This window comes from Centroberyx gerrardi, chromosome 8, assembly GCF_048128805.1.
Source record: "Centroberyx gerrardi isolate f3 chromosome 8, fCenGer3.hap1.cur.20231027, whole genome shotgun sequence".
Taxonomy (NCBI): Eukaryota; Metazoa; Chordata; class Actinopteri; order Beryciformes; family Berycidae; genus Centroberyx; species Centroberyx gerrardi.
The window spans coordinates 29,483,446-29,503,352 of record NC_136004.1 but is presented as its reverse complement, the minus strand read 5'-3'; the positions used below and the strand labels follow the sequence as shown (position 1 = coordinate 29,503,352).

General features: G+C 42.6%; 2 protein-coding genes across 3 annotated transcripts in view; both read left to right on the top strand.

The window, feature by feature from the left end:
• Positions 1-11,393, top strand: part of kank1a (KN motif and ankyrin repeat domains 1a) — a 29,813-nt gene extending 18,420 nt beyond the window's left edge. For both annotated transcript variants that reach the window (XM_071903624.2, XM_071903625.2), the window contains exons 4-12: positions 1,444-1,626; positions 3,790-3,898; positions 4,831-5,064; positions 5,545-5,632; positions 6,326-6,545; positions 7,922-8,064; positions 9,716-9,916; positions 10,197-10,295; positions 10,415-11,393. In XM_071903624.2, coding sequence (XP_071759725.2) covers positions 1,444-1,626; positions 3,790-3,898; positions 4,831-5,064; positions 5,545-5,632; positions 6,326-6,545; positions 7,922-8,064; positions 9,716-9,916; positions 10,197-10,295; positions 10,415-10,477 — 1,340 coding nt within the window. In that variant the 3' untranslated portion in view covers positions 10,478-11,393. The remainder of the gene's footprint in view (positions 1-1,443; positions 1,627-3,789; positions 3,899-4,830; positions 5,065-5,544; positions 5,633-6,325; positions 6,546-7,921; positions 8,065-9,715; positions 9,917-10,196; positions 10,296-10,414) is intronic.
• Positions 11,394-16,768: 5,375 nt separating this feature from the next.
• The window catches only part of dmrt1 (doublesex and mab-3 related transcription factor 1), a 31,271-nt gene continuing 28,132 nt past the window's right edge, over positions 16,769-19,907 (top strand). The window contains exons 1-2 of the mRNA XM_078285335.1: positions 16,769-16,987; positions 19,185-19,359. Coding sequence (XP_078141461.1) covers positions 16,769-16,987; positions 19,185-19,359 — 394 coding nt within the window. The remainder of the gene's footprint in view (positions 16,988-19,184; positions 19,360-19,907) is intronic.

Genomic DNA, 19,907 nt, shown 5'->3' with positions numbered 1-19,907 from the left:
ACACACACACACACACACACACACAATATCTTGCTTAACCAAAATAGCTGGCAAGCAGGCAAGTCGTCTGTTCAATGCCTCAGGGGGACAATGAAGAGTGCAGATTTTGATTTATCCCCTTCCATGGTTTATTACGGATTAATCTCTCTCTCTCTCTCTCTCTCTCTCTCTCTCTCTCTCTCTCTCTCTCTCTCTCTCTCTCTCTCTCTCAATGTTTTCACTGCAATTTCATGGGGCTGTTCAGTAGAAAGCAAAATTGCATTTAAATGTCACTGACCCAAAAAGATGCCACAAAACGATATTGCTGCCTTCAACTGATACAGTGCAAATGATATGTCTGATAAAAGATGTTGTTCGTGACCAAAGCTTTCTGCTGTACTATAGAGGAGTGAGTGGGGGTTGGGGGTAGGGGGTTCACACACTGTCTGCATGTGTAAAGTGAATCCTGATGGGATCGGACAGGCCAGAGTTATCTCTGACCCCGAAAAATGCGGCGGGGGCTTTGGACACGAACCAACAATGAGCTCATTTCTTTTGGGAGCCAGTAATGTCGCACCAATTGGCCACTTGTTGTTTTTGCCCGCCGCCCTCCCTTTGCTAACACCTCACTGTTGATGCTGATTCATGGCTCCCTCCTAGTTACATAACTGTGTGGGGCATGCTGGTTGGCAGATGAATGAAGGGTGATTGTCCGTCTTCAGCGCAAGCTTGTTTTTGGTCAGTGACTGGCCTCTCTTGGACTATAAAATGACTGACCAGCTGAAGTACGGTTCTAGTAACTAATGTCAGTATAAAGACAATCACAGCAGTTGGACACAATTAGTACAATTACATCAAGGTATATAAAAGTGCCTTTTAAGATACTGATTTAAATGTTCAGAGATGGACAGATTTCTGCGTACAAGGAGTTGCAATAATATTTTTTTCTTTTTAAACATACTATCCCTATATTACCTTAACAAGTCAGTTCGCTGCAGTACATTATATTGCAGATACAGTATCAAAATTAAACATATCAAAACAAAAACATGCCACTTTTAGTAAAAATATGCCTGGCAGTCATTGGTCTTCTTACACAGAAAGCTTTGTGTTCACTTTATTGCTCACTACACAAGTGTTTATGAAATGTGTGCATGCTTGTCTGTCTCCTTCATTAATAATCAAGCTGTAGTCTATACCCAGCAAGCTTTTCTAGATCAAAGAGCACTAGATAGGTTTAGCAGTGTAGTAATATATCCTGCTCTTCACAATGGGATCCAGTGTGAAACTTGGCCCCCTTGCTTATTGCTTTCACATCTACATCACTTGAATGAAATCTAGGCGTTAGAAAAGGTAAAAGTAGTTAACGTCCTGAAACTTTCATTACCTCTTTGAACAGTTCCTCCGTACCTGTGCATCTGTTACTTACTTCAGTCTGCCTCCCTCCCTCTCTGCCCGGTGTAGACGGCAGTCAGCAGATCTACTGCCAGTCGCTGAGCGTCCGGACAGAGCTGTCGCAGACGGAGAAGACCACAGCAGCCCTGAATCCAGCAGAAAACCCTGCCAGCACGCCTGCACAGCGGCAGCAGATCACCATCGCTGAGCAGAAGAGCCGGATGGACCAGCAGATGTCCACGGCATTACATGGTACCAACCTGGCAGACACTTTGAAACACTGCCACACTACCTCAAATGCCATTGTTAGAGAAGATGTTAGAAGTTAGAATTTCACACTTGCAAATGCTACCATGTGGTAACCCGCTTTTAAAGTAATAGAGGCTTTGCAGTTTTGTCACAAATCTCAGCAACCTTGCACCATCATGGAGGTTCATTAAAGAATTGGCTATGTGCAAATAATGTCTAAATATTTAATGAATGGGCAAGAAAGAGATACCTGAAAAAGGTGTAATGTTCTAAGTAAAAGTGAATAGTGTGATAAGGTAGATTTGTTTCCAAATGTAACTGTGACACAGTAAACTGTCTCGTCTTTAGTCCTTTCCCGTAGATACGTTAGCTAGTGTGCTAATCAGATGTTTACAAAAAGACAGTCATGGAGCTGACCAGGTACTATAGTTAGCTAGCTAACAAGCTGACATTATCTACACACAGAATCAGTAAGATTTGGCAAATTATCAGTCAAAAACAGCACAGAAATTAATCATGTCTGTTCAGTTCTGAGACGGCCAAGTTGTACGTTTAGAAACGCCACCCGCTGCCCAGTAGCTGAGGACCTCCAATATGGCTGCCAGAAGGTGTGTTACTCTGTTGCCAGTTATGGATTTCACACATACTTCATATATAAACCATGCAACATCATCAGCAGCAGCATGTAGCCTGGATTCCTCCTGCTGGATGTGGCATGTGGGTCTGTTTCTGGAGGAGCAGAGTGGCTCCCTCTCGCTGCTCACACTCCCACCTGTCAAAACATAGGAAACATGCTGTATGGCTCTGTTGCTACTGAGTGTACACACGCTAATGTACACACAGAATTGCATACATGTACATACATGAAAGCACACGGTCTCATACACACATACTTACTCACACATTCCCAGTTCTGCCCCAGCGCAGCAGAAGAGGCCCCTCCATCGGGGCAAGTCTTGGCAGATGTGCTGACTGTTCTGGCTCTAGCCTGGTATTTTGGTTTGCAAGGCCTGTACTTAAAATGATTGGGATACTTCTGGGTTTGGGGCAAGTTCCCATGCCACATTGACTGATTGCTTTGGAAAGAACTAGACAAAGACACTTAATGTCTACTTTCCTCTCTGCCATAGCTGTTGATCATGTCAGAGAACTTTATTGGCCCATTCAGATGTTATCAGCTGTTTGGAATGAATTGACCAGGCTAGTTAGGCAATTTGGACGCTGTTTACTGTTTACTGCAGTCTTCTTTGAATGTAGTCAGTGCAGAGTGGTAAGGGAGACGTGATTAGGAGAATTCATCTTCATAACTGAAATTAAAACTTGGATTCCAATTTATTTTGCCAATAATATATTTTTCTTTCCAAAGTAAAATACTCTATTGGCCTGTAGTTTTGAATGAAAAATTGTGCTGTTTTCTCTCCGGTACCATCTGTCAGAACCAGGAGTTAAACAGCAGATGCTTTCTTGTTTGTTGTCAGTCTGTTGTGCTCTCTCTTTATAATTCACATGTATTAGGCCAAGCTTTCGGTGCACAAGACCCACATTATTGGGATGTAAGGCTTAGACTTAAGTGTGTGAAAGACCTTTTTCACTGTGGATTTGACTGGTTCTCCTGCACCTTAGCAAAGACTCTCAATCCTAGACACTCTAGGACTCTACTGACAACCAAGAAGCCACCACAAAATAAACTTGTCCCGCAATTTTCATAAATTAACACAGTTTTACCACATTTAACAATCTGATTAATTCCTAATCAATCATCACATTTTTGTGGTTCACCAGTTTTTGTCATCCTCACCAATTTATGGCCAATAAACACAGATGGCATTGAAAACTACCTTGTGATTCTTGCTAAATCAAGCTTGCTGTCTGAATACAAAGAAAGCCTACAATCAGATACTTGAAGGGGCTGATAATTTATCAACAAATAGAGAATGAGAAGCATTTTCCATTATATAATTTCCCTGCCATTATGTTCTCTCTTCATAGGGGTTTGTCTTCGGAGGTTATCTTGTGAAAGGGCGTCATATTATATGATCCATAAACTAGATGGATTAATAAATGTTACTTTTGCTTTGATGTCAGCACCAGTCAGCTTTTATGGTCGGTAACAATAATATATCCCTCTCATCTAAAATGCCGCTGTGACTTCTTCCTCCCCCTCAGGGCAGCCGTGCAGTCAGAACACCCTGAAGTCCATCATGAAGAAGAAAGATGGCCGACCCGGCTCCAATGGCACCAAAAAGAACCTGCAGTTTGTCGGGGTGAACGGAGGGTGAGTTGGAAAATGGATTCGTACTTTCTCGGGCTTGACCCTATATTTAAATGCCATCATGAATATTTAAGTAGATCACATTTTGTTTTTTCATCCTTCCATGGCACCCTTGTCAATTATTTGAACTGGTTATTGGCTATTACTTCTGTATTGTTATTCTGTTACTGACACACTCTTCCCTATAAGTGCTACAAGGCGCTAATGGCAACTAAGAAGGATATAATTTATTCCAAATGCAGTGAGCCTCCTAAACTGCAGATGAAATTGTGCTTAATTTTTGCACATACCACACTTTTAGGCTTCTTATGTATGTACATACACTACCAGTCAAAAGTTTGGACACGCATTTTTCTTTATTTTTATAACAGTAACATAACAGTAAAGACATCAAAACTATGAAATAACACAAATGGAATTATGTAGCGACCAAAAAAGTGTTAAACAAATCAAAACCATCTTATATTTTAGATTCTTTAAAGTAGCCGCCCTTTACCTTGATGGAAATTCATACACAGGCATCAACTTCACTATTTATATTTGTCTAAGAAACACATTTCAAGCATTTAAGAGCATTTAGATCACAATGAAAAACATAGTACATTCAATCAGGTGTGTCTAAACTTTTGACTGGTAGTGTATGTTGTTTTTAATGCTTTTAATATGGAATTCCTGTTGTGTGTTGATGTGTTTTGTTTGGTATCCCAGGTGAGGCTGAAGGAACTGTCGTACTGAGGACAAAAAAGTTGAATCTATTTTACAGAGAAGCTATGATGCTGTTGTATGGATGTTTTTCTTGCTAACCCCAGGCTTGTTAAATCCATTAGGTGTTTTGGATGAGAGCACACTGCATGCAAATGTAGTGAAATTCGAGGTGCTGCAGCCTCGCATTTGCCTTGAATTTGTGCTGCTTTTGCCGCCCCCTTCTGGTCCAGGTATGAGACTACGTCCAGCGACGACTCCAGCTCAGAGGACAGCAGCTCCTCTGGGTCGGAGGAAGACGAGGAGGAGGAGGAGGAGGAGGAGGTGGAGAAAGAGTACGAAGGAAAGGAGGAATACAGGAACGTGGAGGGAAAGACGATCCGGGAGGAGTTCCAACACGAGGGAGCGGTGGAAGTGGACAGGAGGGAGGAAGAGGAAGGTCCGGAGAAGCAGGAGACGAGAGAGAAGTGGGTGCAGAGTAAAAAGAAACCAGAGTGAATGGGAGTGAATGTGTTGAATGTGACCATTTTAGTCTACTTGAGTGTTTTCATTGTCCTGAACCTACTTCACTATCAAATGCCTGTCTGAGATGGAGATACACAGTGAAGCAGGGCTGAGTGGGGAAAACACACTTGTCTGCATTAAAAGAGACTGGTGAGAGAGAAACTAGAGGGGAACTATTTAAAGTAACTGATTCCTATTCTTGCAAAATTACTGCTGGAATAAAAAATTGAGCTTATGATGTCATATTAGTAACAGTAACATTTTTGACAGCAACATTTATAGTGGATGTAATTATTGGGATTTTTGCAATAGTGAGTAATATGAATCAGGTAACATTGGATACAACAGCTGGGAATGAAGCCTTTTGTCTTTACATTTAAAAAAAAAAACATATTAAAATTACAATATGTACCTGTCCATGTCTGTCTTCCGTCTCCTTAAAGGTATGAGCTAAGTGAGAAGATGCTGGCTGCATGCAACGTTCTCAAGACTCACCTCAGCGACCCCAAGGCTGTGAGCAGCAAAGATCTGGTGAGAGGTTTCTGAGTTTCTGTCCTTATCATCCTCAGTTAGGACTATTTCATCTATATGGTACCTGTACCTTTCTAGGCCTGGGTGGAAGAGACGAAGGAATTTAACGGTTTTTAGATTCCAGTGAGCTTTTCAGTGTATTTTTGGCTACAGGAAATCATCATCATACCCATCTGTCCAACTAACAGTTGGTTGTGGTTGTATTCCCTTGTGGTGACTGGTTAATACTGATATATTTACATTTTTATTGCAAGCCAACTCAATATATTTTTGTATTTATTACACTTTATATTCATACATTCTGCTTAACATGTTCTAGTGTTGAACTTACCTTAAAGTAAAATACTTACTTAAATTTGCTTACTCTGAAAAATTATGAATAGGATTACATATCCACTCCTTTCAAGAAGCTTGCATTCTGCTGTTAGCTGCAGGCAACGGCCTGATGTTAGGCTGATGTATTTATTATTGGAAGTCAGCTGTCAATATTGATGAAACACTTTTGGTTAAGCTCACCCACCCTTAAATCAGGCATGCATTCAGTTTTTGGTTCAGAATATGAATTTACAGATGTAAATGTCTGTTTGTTCATTCACCCACTTATGATTCCTGGTCTGATTCCCTCATCTGCATCCCTAAATAATTGCACGCTGAAACTGTTTCCTGAATCTCCGCCCCCTCCCGTCTCCACAGAGGGCGTGCCTGAACACGGTGCAGCACGAGTGGTTCCGTGTGTCCAGCCAGAAGGCGGCGATGGCGGCCATGGTGGAGGACTACCTGGGGGCCTTCGGCGCAGTCTCGCCGGCCGTGCTGCGCCACATCGTCAACATGGCCGACGGCAACGGCAACACGGCGCTGCACTACAGCGTCTCGCACTCCAACTTCCACGTGGTCAAGAAGCTGCTGGATGCAGGTGAGAGGAGCGGGCTGGTTCTGGAAACATGGACCAAAACATTAGTAAACTTTCTGATAAAACTAACACCTTGATGAAGGCAAAGTATGTATATACAATAGCCAAAATGCAGCTTTACAATGAAAAGTATTCTTCCATACTTGTTCATGAAGTATAGCTGAATTTTCACTTGTTCCCTTCAATACACAATTGAAGGACCTTGGCACAGCTGCCAGGTTTTGACAGAATTTTATTTCCTGTTTGGGTAACAAGTTGAAAGGAATTCTTGTCAGCCAGTGCTTCTAAGACTTCAGTGCATTATCTAAACTTCTGAGACTAAGAATAGCTTTGTTTTGCTTAAAATGCAGCTTAAGTTTTGCTTTACTCCGCTAGCTATCTCATTAAAACAGCATCAGCTCTTCTACCCCATCGTCTCTCCACTCTCCACGACTCACCTCAACGCTCCATCACCTTCCTCTCCTCTTCCTCCTCCTCCTTCTCTACCTCCTCCTCCCATTGCTCCATCATGCCTCCAACTTCTTCCCATCCTCCTCTCCTCTCCTCTCCTCTCCTCTCTCCTCCTTCCACTGTGTCTTTTGATGCTCCTCACTGATCCACAGCTCTCTCTCTCTCTCTCTCTCTCTCTCTCTGTCTCTCTCTCTCTCCCTCCCTCTCTCTCTCTCTCTCTCTCTCTCTCTCTCTCTCGCTCTCTCTCTCTCTCTCTCTGTGTGAAGGCTCAATAGACTGTGATGAGGTCCCGGCCACTCGCTGCACCAAAGGCCTTTTGTCTCCCTCGCCTTTTGTGTCCCTGTGCTGTGTGACAGCCCACGACTCCCATTTCCACCCCCTTTTCCCATTGTAGCCATTGTCCCAGTTCCTTACCTTCCCCTCCCCTGCCCCCCCCCCCCCCCCCCCCCCCCCCCCCCCCCCACACACACACACACACACACACACACACACACACACACACACTCCCTTCATTCCCATCTGATGTATCTGGGTTCGTCTCCTCTTGTCTCCTTGCGAGGCTCCAGGTCTGAATAGGCGGCTTGTAAAAAGTCTAGAAGGATGCGTCCTTTAGGGTTCAGACAATGGCGCCCTATCGCAGGCCTCTGTTGTTTTGTGAGGGAGGAGAAGTGATTGACTGAGGCGTCACAAGAATGGCAGAAGTCCTTGTACATTATTGTGTTGTTGACTGACGTGGACGACAGGCTGCGGAGTGACAAGTCAATCACCGGCAATGCATCAAAGATTACAGGGGGCTGCAGAGCATGACAGGGGTTTGATTCCCAGCGAGACCACCCATACTGAAAATGGACACCCTCGCGGTACTGTAAAGTGCTTAACATGATGTGTGTGTGTGTGTGTGTGTGTGTGTGTGTGTGTGTGTGTTCCAGATGTGTGTAACGTGAACCAGCAGAACAAGGCGGGCTACACACCCATCATGCTAGCAGCGCTGGCGGCCGTGGAGGCGCCCAAGGACATGCGCGTCGTGGAGGAGCTCTTCAGCAAGGGAGACGTCAACGCCCGAGCCAGCCAGGTCAGTGGGTGGGAGGGGAGGGGGGGGGTCAGGGGTCAGAGGTCAGAGGTCAGAGGGCGGTAGCAGGGCACCAACACCCTCCACACACTTACTGTAGCTTTCAATGAGCAGGCAAATAAAGGGAGTGATAGCAACTCAAGGGACTGGCTCTTTTTTCATGTTTTGTAGATTAATGTTAAGTACAGGCACAGTTAGGTTTTATTAGGAAATATGTTCACTAATTTCCTTTTTAGAGGCTTTCTTGTCCAATAAATGCCTGTGTAAAAGGTTTACAGGTCACAGGCAGTAGGCAACTTTGCACTTTGCCGCCCCCAAGTGGCAGCGGGAGCTAACTGTTTGAATTTTTTGAAGTACTTCATTACCCAGAAATTGTGTAACATGACAACACTAAACTGCTCAGACCTAAATTTCCTCTTCTTAGTGGCTGGTGCGAGTGGAAGTGATGGGGGGGAAAAAAATCTTTTTGCAACAGATTCAGCCATCATCGTTGAGTCCAGCTTTCTCTGGACGGAGCGTTGACTTGCTGCTGTTTAGCAGACAGTTTTACTCTTAAGGTTTGATTCGTCACTTCCTACGGATAGAGAAGTTTTCCTGCCAGTGGCCATAACTGACACCAGAAATTCATCTGGGCAAACAGGATTAATAAGTTGGGATGGGACTCTTTTCTCTGTTGCAGCCCCTCCAAATGTGATTTAGACTGATAAGATGTGTGTATTTTTACATAAAAATCTTGCCTAGTGCAGCTTTAACACAAGCTATGTTAGACAAATCTATGAGAATAATGGATTACATGAAGAACAGGCAGGACTGGGATCTGTGTTGAGCTTTAAGGGGAAGTCAAACATAAAGATCTGTCTGTTTTGCTGTCTTTATAAGGTTTTATGATTGTAATTATTTTGTGTAGAGAGGGTGTGGAGCTTTGCAGGCAGCTGTCAGTCAAGAGGTGACAGATCCTGTAGGGCAAGCTATAGCAATTAAGCCCTCACTGCTTGCCACTTTATTTCTGTGTCACTAACACTTATAAACCACACACACACACTCACACACACACATATTTGTATTACTCCACTTGTGAGGTCCTTCCATTGACTACATTCAAACTCCCCTAACCCCAGCCTTCACCCTCACTACTGCATTCTATTTTATTTAACCTTTATTTAACCAGGAAAGCCACTTGAGATTCAGAATCTCTTTTGCGAAGGAGACCTGGCCAAGACAGCAGCAAACAAGGAGTAGTAACAGTTAAATACATTATAAAAGACAATAAAACCACGAGTTAAAAGGAGAGGACAAGGAGCAGTGAGGAAACAACCTATAAAAAGCAAGAACAGAGTCCGATTTACATGCCTAACCTTTACCCAAACCAAATCCTAATTTTAACATTAACCCTAAATCCAAGTCCCAACCCTAAACTAACCTTAAATCTTATTTTAACCTAGCTTAATCTTAAATTTTAACCCCAAACTAGGCACTTGAAGGAGTCAAGACCAGCCAAAATGTCCTCACTTTGCAAAAATGTCCTCACTTTGCAAAAATGTCCTCACTTTGAAGGTCTAAAACTACAAGTACAAGAACACACACACACACACACGCACGCACACACACACACACACACACACAGACTGTAACCATACAGCTGTCTGTGTTCCAGGCGGGTCAGACGGGGCTGATGCTGGCGGTCAGTCACGGCAGGATGGACATGGTTCGGGCCCTGCTGGCTCAGGGGGCCGACGTCAACATCCAGGACGACGAGGGCTCCACGGCGCTGATGTGCGCCAGCGAGCACGGACACGTGGAGATCGTCAAGCTGCTGCTGGGCCAGCCGGGCTGCGACGCCACGCTCAGCGACAGCGTGAGTCACCTGGGGATTTGTCTCATTTGAGGATTGAATATCCACCATCCATGTTGCATCTTCAAATATTTTATTTTTTTATGTTGACTATCTGCTTGTAAGAGGGCTAACTAGGGTTATTTCTTCTTTCTTTCTGACTTTTTCTTACTTTGTTTCTCTTTCTCTCTGTCTTCCTTTTTTCTTTTCTTTTCTTTTCCATCTTTCTTCCCTTCCATAATGCCTGCCTTCCTTCCTTCCTTCCTTCCTTCCTTCCTTCCTTACTACCTTCTTTCCTTTTCAGGATGAGAGTAATGCCCTGTCCATCGCTCTGGAAGCAGGACACAAGGACATTGCGGTGTTGCTTTATGCACATGTGAACTTCTCCAAAGCCCAGTCACCGGTGCGTTCCTCGACACTCTACATTTACACTACTCTTTATTCTTGAATTATTTTTATTTTTTTGACATGTTTACTGTTATATTTACTCTTTGTGTGTATGTGTGTGTGTCTGTATTGTAGGGGACTCCTCGACTCGGCAGAAAGACGTCGCCTAGTCCCACCCGGAGGAGCATGTTTGATTAGAGGCCCCGCCTCTGCCCACAAACCCTGCGCTGCTATTGGTTCACGCTGAACGATGCCTTACCCACAGCTGGATGAGGGATCCGATCCGATCCCAACCAACCAACTAACCAACCAACCAATGAGATCTCTGGAAGTATTTTTACATGCACACTTGCCTCCATGACGAGCCCAAAGTGCCCTTTGATAATGAATGTAACCAGCTGGTGCCTGAAGTCCCATCGGCTTCTAGCTGAAACACGGGGAATAAACAACGAACCACCAGGCTGCCATGGAGCTAGATTCAACTACCAATGCCATTTTTGTTTTTATTTTTTTTTGTTAAATTTGACTACAAAATTCCTTAAGCTCAATGTTGATCATTCAAGAGCACCAACACATCGTCATCATTAATTTTACGAGCGTTATGAGTATCACAGGAGGACGATGGGTAATAATATTCACATCCACCCCTGTTTTTTTAGAGTAAATGTTCCCTGTATATATTTATCGCTCGCCTCAGCATCCCAGCATACAGTACATACAACCCATGTGGATGAACGCATCAATGAATAGATGTGACCTAGACTGGAGAAATTCTACTTTTATACAAATCCTTTGTATCTATTTAAAAAGAAAAATCACAGTATTTTGAATATTTCCTATTACTACTTAACGATCCATGAAGTTATATATTTATCGAGGTATAGTTTTTAATGCAGATATATGTATTTCATTGTATATACTGTGGTCGTTAGATTCTAGTTATCTTTTTTTTTTTTTTTTGTCCTGTGTCCAGTTTCTTTCTGTCTCCGAAGTGTAATATAAGCTGTTTCTGTCCTCCACTAGTATTCAACAAGGTACTGACTTTCATCTTAAATTGAGAATTGAAGTGCCTGAGACTTTGCCATATAACAATAAACGTCAATTAAAGAATATATGGACTGGGGTGTCTTGTCTTCATGATACAAGCACGATAAACAATAAATCACTGCTGTTGATCACCCATAAATCCTCTCCATCTACAATTTCTCCTCTGTCTACTTCAGATTTGTATATTGTATATTGTGTATTTTTCTAGTTTTAAATGAGTCTTATATGTTCCAAAACGGAAATTAGGCCTTTATCCCCAGAAAATCCCTCTGGCTGCTGTCCCGGACCGTTCCACCTCCATCTATCCCTGTTCATATTCACTCTCTCTGCTGCTGCATATTACAGGGAAACTCTTATGTCTGGCTTTGGGAGACAACGGTGAATGTTCATCAGAGGTGGAAAGTAACTAATTACATTTACCCAAGTACTGAGGTACTGTCACTTTACTTGAGTATTTCCATTCTGTGAGACTTTCTACTTTTCCTCCACTTCATTTCAGAGGGAAATCTTGTACTTTTTCCTCCACTACATTTATCTGCCGGCTGGAGTTACTAGTTACTTTGCAGAATAAGGTTTTACATGCAAAACATACGATAAGCTCATAAAATATGTTGCATTGTTAGAGTTTAAACTCCCCAACAGTATATGGAGCAGTTAGACCGACAGCATTAAAATACTTCTTACAGGTTAATGCTTCAATGATTTAACACTCTGAAAGAATGAGGACTTTTACTTTTGATACTTAAATACATTTTACTGCTAATACTTATATATATATAGCTATACATATATATATACCTATATTTTTACTTATGTACAATTTTTGAATGCTGGACTTTTACTTTTACTGGAGTATTTCCATTATGGTGTTGCTGATTTTACTTAAATAAAAGGTTTGAGTACTATTTCCACCACTGCTGTTCATGAATACAGAGATATTTTTATGGTAAAAACAGTGTATTTCAACGCTGAAATTCAATGGTATTTTCCTTAAACCTACAATGTTATTTGTGGTTTGAACCATGACGACCTGCCCTCTACACCAGCTGAACAGTTCAACCAAAGAATGATTTTCCTCCAAGTTTTTTCATTTAAATATCATTTAATTATCAGTATTTCACAAAAAAAGAGAATCAGAATAAATAGACATGATGAAAAATGTGTATAGTAGAAATATATTTCTTTCTTATCCCATAAATCATCTCGAAACCCTCCAAAGTCGTCTTGCGACCCCCTGGGGGGGCCCGACACCCAGGTTGAGAACCACTACTCTACACAACTGATGATTTCCATCTCACTGGCTCCCTCTGCTGCTGTAAACTGCTATTTTACAAAAGCTGCTGCAGTGCAACCTTTCCCAGTGAAGTGCAGTATTCATGATAAAACGCTGCATTCACGAGAAAATTGCTGCAAATTTTACATTGAAAAGCGTCACTTAAGTGTTTCCATATTTTGAATGAACCTGTTTGTGAATGAATGACGTCACCTTCAGCTCTGCAGCCTGTTACTGTGGCTGGGAAAGGAGTCACACTAATAGAAAGGTTAAATCACTGTGCGACTTCATTACGGCTTTATAATCTATCATTATCACAATATGCTACTAGAGTAATAGAGGTTATTAAAGTCAGTGTTGTAGCCCTCACAGCCGCAGCCCGGCCAATGATGCGTGTCAGTTATTGGTCTCACCCGGCTGATCCACGGCCGTGTTTTTAACTGGTAACTTCTCCTCTCCTCCCTCTGCCTGGCCTTTTAATTGGCTGCCTGTGTGTTTCAGCTCACTTCATCCTCTTCAGCCTGTAAATCCAGCCGACTGACCGGTCAGTGTTCAGGTTAATTCAGTTTCAGTGCGTTCAAGCCAAGTAAATTAAAAAAAGAGCAGGTCATATATCAGTAAAAAATGAAAAAGAGCTGTAGTTGTTGTCCATTTTAGAAGGATGCCACCCAAATATCAGAGTGGCGAAAACGAGAGGAAGTGCCCTATTGGCTGCCCTTCACATGGGAAAAAAATGATTGAGTGCCCTCTAGGGTGCCCCTTCATGCAATAAATTATGATGATGTGCCCTCTAGAGCAAGAAAATCCGATAACGTGTCTTAATGAGTGCCCTTCTAGTGGAGAAAACGTGATGCAGTGCCCTATAAGGCGCCCTTACAATGGTCTGAACTTGACGTTCCCTATGGGTGCCCTTCCAATGGAAAAGGGTGCCGTTATGAAGTGCCCTCTATGCCGCCCCTACATGACAGTGTCCCAAAGGGTGCCCTTTCCAGTAGAGAAAATGGGATGCAGTGCTGTATATAGGGTACTCCTACAGGTGAGAAAACATGATGAAGTGCCCAATTAGGTGCTCCTCTAATGGAGAAGTGCCCCTCCGGTGGATAAAATGTGATGCAGTGCTGTAAAGGGTGTCACTACATGCGTGAGAATGTGGGGAAGTTTCCTAATGGATGCCCCTCCAGTGGAGAAAATGTGATGTGCCCTTACAATGGGATACACTTGAGGTTCCCTACAGGTGCCTTTCTGATGAAAAACTCATGAAGCGCCCTCTTAGATGTGAGAAAACACGATGAAGTGCCCTTGCAATGGAGAGAAAAAAATCCCAGTGAAGAAAATGAGATGCAGCGCCCTACAGTGTCCCCTACAACGTGCCCTCTCTAGGGCAGGCTTTCCCAAAGTGGGTGCCGCCAAATACTTTGATAAGATTTTGAATTTACCTCTCAAACCCTGCTTACATTCAAAACACACTGTATGGCCGCTAACAAATCTTTTCTGCGTTTTTGCAAGGGGCCGATAAGTTAGGCTATAATATCTAGCTAGCATTTTGATGTAATCTCATCTGCATTGTCCCTGTTTTTTATTTTTCAATGTACCCTTTAGGTTAGGTTAGATTATGTTAGGTTAACTGTATTTGATAGTAAAAGACAAAGTAAATTGTTGCCAACGGTGACACAATAAAGTTTAAAATACTCATTCCCATTGTTAAAAACTTACATCTATTCCATCCATTTAAGTTTTCAGTTTTAGCCACGCCCCCTCTAGAATGTTCAGACGTCAGAGGGGGCTTAATACAGTCTGAGCTGTAACCCGGACGTCCTGCTACAGTGTGTGAGGCAGGTAATAGTGACCTTGTGGCATAGCCTATAATCTCTTACAGTGGGCTATTACTTAATGCTTTTCTGTGGCATGATATTTTTTTGCACGATAATAGACTATATTCAAGTTGTAAAGTCACCTTCTAAGATGTAGTTACTGTGTTTTACTTCGGAGGTGTTTGTGAAATAAACATTTTAAAGGTTTATAGTTCCCTGTGTGTTTTTATCATAGAGGTGTGGTTATACTTTTAATCTGGATCGCCTAATAACATAATGTTAATCTTAATCAAGGATGAAGACTATTTCATCATACATGATGCATCATAGCTTTTTGCGTGCTGGTGGGGCCCCATGTCGTGCAGTAGGTGCCCTTTTTATTTTTTCGCCCCTGCCCTTCAAACAGCCTGAGTCCGCCACTGAACAAAACCAAAGGAATATTACAGTAATACCATAGGAGACAAAATAAACCCCATAAAGTATAATAAGACCACTATAAACTCTCTATTGATAGACACACTGTATCCCTGTAAAGGCATATTATAGTGGTTTTTGTCAGGGCGTTGAGGGTAATTCAGCTGCACTTCACTCATCCATGCAAATTAAAAAGATAGGCTATTCATTTAACATCTAATTTTATTGTAATATCTCAGCGCGCGCGCCCACACACGGTATGTGAAGCATAGAGATAAAAAAAAAAAAACTCGTTTATCTTATGGTGCAAAGAGGGTTTTTGTTTAATATTCAGTTTTGGAACTATAGGCTATAGTTAAATTTAACTTCCTCGATTGAAAATTAATTATTGTTAATTATGAATTATGGAAAACTCCCATGGGAATCCTATGAGAGTGAATCGGATCTCTATATGGATCCGGACTGATCACCCCTTTCGGACCCAGTGATCACCCATGGGACTCTCCTATATATGGGATCCAATGAACACCATAAGAAGGGAATATTAGCACAAGTGGTGAAGAAGTGGTGTCAGCATATTAGTTATTTATGAGGTAGAATAGTAGAACAGAGTATAGTCTGCTTTATCTACCAATATTTCCTCTGACATTTGACTGGCAACCTATTGATTAAGGAAGCCGCGGCCTTTTAAGAGGCAGTTTAACACACAATCATCCGTTTAACACTGAGAAGGATCAATGCTGCTTTGAGATTTTGATTTTCATACCACATTTTTTCAGTGGAAGGTAGATCTATGTGACCATGACTGAATGATAATTAAGATATTGTGTATATAGAACGAGTTGCATAAAATGGTTGCAAATTGATACAAAACGTGCGCACGTGATAAGTTAATATAGGCTAGAGCCAATGCAACCAAGCCCGTTCAGAGACCGATAATGTCCCTCCAGTCTGAAGCCTCTTAAAAGGATTTGTCACCTGTCACTTTTAACACAGCTGTTTGGGATAGTACGCATGTGTGTTAGGCTACTTTTCGACATAAAGTATCTTAAAAACAACATATGTTGTGTTAAAATGTAGTCTATTGTCACTACTAACATAGGCCTATATGTTGTGTTGAAAGGTAACATAAATGTGTGTTGTCCCAAAGAAGACACACAGTGTGTTAAAAAATAACATGCATTTTAAAAGTGCATTAGCTCTCAGTTGTTTCTTACTAATAAAAACACATTGCATTGTCAGTAGGTAGCCTAATGCCTTGATAACTCACCTGAAATAAAATTTTATCAACAAATCTATCCATTGTACCTTATCAAAAGCCTCATTTAACTAAACATCTATAGGCTACTGTACAAAATATTAGGATAGGCAAATTCAAATAGATTAAATCAATCAAATCAAGTGAATTAATCTAGTTATTGCAAGTGAGTGAAATCAGTGAAAACAGCCTGGACGGAAATTGAGCACGCGCTTTAAAAAAAAAAAAATGTATTTGGAAACATGTTAATTAATTTGCTAGCATGAATTGTGAAATTATGGCCACAGAATAATGAAAATGAGCGTACAAACTAACCAAAACGAGGAAAGGATATGTATTTTGTGCTCTTGCGTTAATGAAAATGATGTCGTTGCCTCAGAATAGCTTATATATATATATATATTTTAATAACAATTTAACAGTTTAAAAAAAAACTGGGCCATGGATAAGTGTGCTGCCAGTTTCACACCCCCGCTCCCAGCTTGTTTCATCCCACTGGATGTTTGGGCATGGTTGCTTCCAGAAAAAGTGCCTGCAGGGCGGGGAGGGACATTAACCTTGTAACTTTCTGCCTGGTATCTGCGGGGTTTAAATTTGCCAAACCTTTGCCAAACTCAGAGTCATCAGACCTGGAGCCGGTAGGTCAAGTGCAAGTCAAGTACCAATCAGGTTTAGTACCAGCGGCAATGAGCAACGAGAAGCAGGGCAAGCAGATGCTGGGCTGTACCGGGCCCGTGTCCCCGGCCCCCGGCCAGAAACCCACCAGGATGCCCAAGTGTTCCCGCTGCAGGAACCACGGCTACGTGTCTCCTCTGAAGGGACACAAGCGGTTCTGCAACTGGAGAGAGTGCCAGTGTCCCAAGTGTAAACTGATATCCGAGAGGCAGAGGGTAATGGCGGCCCAGGTAACCGTTAACCGTTTTTTTACCCGCTAGCTTAGTTTAGCCAATTTGAATTGAGGCTGTGTATCACACTCAGGAGTGAGATTAGATTACTTTCTGCTTCTGTGGGACTACTGTGTAAACATACAAGTTGTGGATTTTGTTTTCAAATTTTAATCATGCGTGTTTGCCTGATTTTTAAATTCCAAATATAGGAATTTATGTATTGTTTTTGTTATTTTTCATTTGTTGGCCGCACGTGACAGAGGAGCCGAATAGGCCCAAGGGGAGAAATGTTTACTAGCTAGCTAGCTTGTTACACTTGTTGGTAGCTACAGTAAACGGTTTATAAATAAAAATTAGTTGTTTTTCTCTAGTATGTGGCTAGTTACATTGTAGCATAGCTTTAACTTTAGTCAAATATCCAGCAGCATTTTTCAAAATGTTTACTTTTTGTGCAGCAGGCTCATTGATGCATTAGTGATTTAGTAACCACACATTTTCAGTGAATTTAGTTAGGAAGACAGCAGAATACTAGACTAGTATGTAATTGTCACCTGTAATATGTGTTTTATTTTTATCTTCTATGTGGTAGGTTAGCCACAGACCTAAATGAGATGTGGATATAACATGGAATCAGTGATACTTGTTGAATGTCTGTAGGCTGCATTCAAAAAAAAACATTACACATTCAGAAATGCTAGTGACAAAGTAGAACTTCACCTAGTCTGGCTCTCAGACCCTTGATAACTTCACCAAACAGGCACATTACAGGACAATGGACAAAACAGATTACAGAATATTACAGATTAAAAATTTTAAAAAAGCAATCTATAAGTCAAATGACCCTTTCTTGTTAGTGCAACTGTATGTCACTCAAAAAAAAAACAACCTACATGAAGTCAATACCTAAAGCAACCAAGACGAGTAACTCATCCATAAGCTTTAGTGTATATTTAGATTGTCTTCTCATATAATAGTAATAGCACTAATGAAGAAGAAGATGATGTTTTCATTCAGTAATTACTAATGTAAAATTAGTATTCTTTTGTAGCCTGTATAGCATATTATTTTTTTTGTAATAACAGCCAGATATTAGGCCTAGTCTGAAGCCTTCCCCTCTCTTTCCTTCTCTCCTTCCCTCTCTTTCCTTCTCCTCTCTCCTCTCCTTCCCTCTTCTCCTCTCTTCTCCTCTCCTCTCATCTCCTTCCCTCTCTTCTCTCCTTCTTTCTCCTCTCCTCTTGTCTCCTTCCCTCTCCTCTCCTCCTCTACTTCCTTCTCTGTTCCTTCCTTCCTTCTCCTCTCCTTCCCTCTTCTCTGCTTCCTTCTCTCCGCTTTCCTCGCCTCTCCTCTCTCTTCTCCTCCTCTCCTCTCCTTCTTTCTCCTCTCTCCTCTCCTCTCCTTCCCCCTCTTCTCTCCTTCTTTCTCCTCTCCTCTCCTTCCCTCTCCTCTCCTCTCCTCCCCTCCTCTACTTCCTTCTCTCTTCGCTCCTTCCTTCTCCTCTCCTCTCCTCTCCTAATCTCCTCTCCTGTCTGCTTTTCATCTCTCCTCTCCTCTCCTCTGCTTCATTCTCCTCTCCTCCCCGCCTCTCTCCTCCCCTCCTCTACTTCCTTCTCTCTTCGCTCCTTCCTTCTCCTCTCCTCTCCTCTCCTCTCCTTCTCTCCTTCCTTCTCTCCTCTCCTAATCTCCTCTCCTGTCTGCTTTTCATCTCTCTCCTCTCCTCTGCTTCATTCTCCTCTCCTCCCCTAATCTCCTCTCCTCCCCGCCTCTCTCCTCTCCTCTCCTCTCCTCCTGTACTTCTTTCTCTCTTCGCTCCTTCCTTCTCCTCTCCTCTCCTCTCCTCCTCTCCTTCCTCCTCTCCTCCTCCCCTCTCCTCTCCTCTCCTCCTCTACTTCTTTCTCTTCGCTCCTTCCTTCTGACATCCGCCTCTCTCTTCTCCTCTCTCCTCTCCTCTGCTTCATTCTCCTCTCCTCCCCTAATCTCCTCTCATGTCTGCTCCTCTCCTCTCCTATCCTCTCCTCCCCGCCTCTCTCTTCTCCTCTCCTCTCCTCTCCTCTCCTCTCCTCTCCTCTCCTCTCCTCTCCTCTCCTCCCTCTCCTCTTCTCCTCTCCTCTCCTCTCCTCTCCTCTCCTCTCCTCTCCTCTCCTCTCCTCTCCTTCCTCCTCTCCTCCCCTCTCCTCTCCTTCCTCCTCTCCTTCCTCCTCTCCTCTCCTCTCCCCAGGTTGCCCTGCGCCGGCAGCAGGCTCAGGAGGAGGAGCTTGGTCTTTGTAGTCCGGTGGCTCTGTCTGGACCTGAGATGGTGGTGAAGAACGAAGCCGCAGCAGACTGTATGTACTCTGTGGACGGACGCTCCCCGACCGCCACCAGCACCTCCGCCTCCTCCCCCTCTGTCACAGGTGAGGGATCGCTAACTCATTCACTAACTGACCCACCCACCCGACCACCACCCTCTCATTTGTCACACCACTAAACACCGCTGACTGCTCATGAGGCGTACAGGTAAGTCATGTGTCCAAGCCAGGGCTGGGAAAATCATTTCAAATCTTAAAGAAAATTGGGAATTGAAAAACAAAATCTGGAACAGTATGGGAGTTGTGGGAGTTGGAGTTGATACACACGTACGAATAGACTTAAGATCACTTCACATATTGTGATATTTGTTCACGTTCAAGTTTATTTATGTAGCGGTTTAAAAACGAAACAAGTTTGTACCAAAGTGCTTTACAGAATTGGTTATAAAAGACAACGCAAAGAATAAAACAAGACCAGAATAAAAATGAAAGAAGAATCAGAACACATAAGAGCAGAAAAATAAAATAAGTAGACATACACACGGACACACCCACATTGTTGCTGTGAAGAATATTCAGCTATTAAGTGGTATGGCTTAGTTGACAGTCATCTTACCCAGACACTATCAGCATACTGAGCACAGACCAAAACC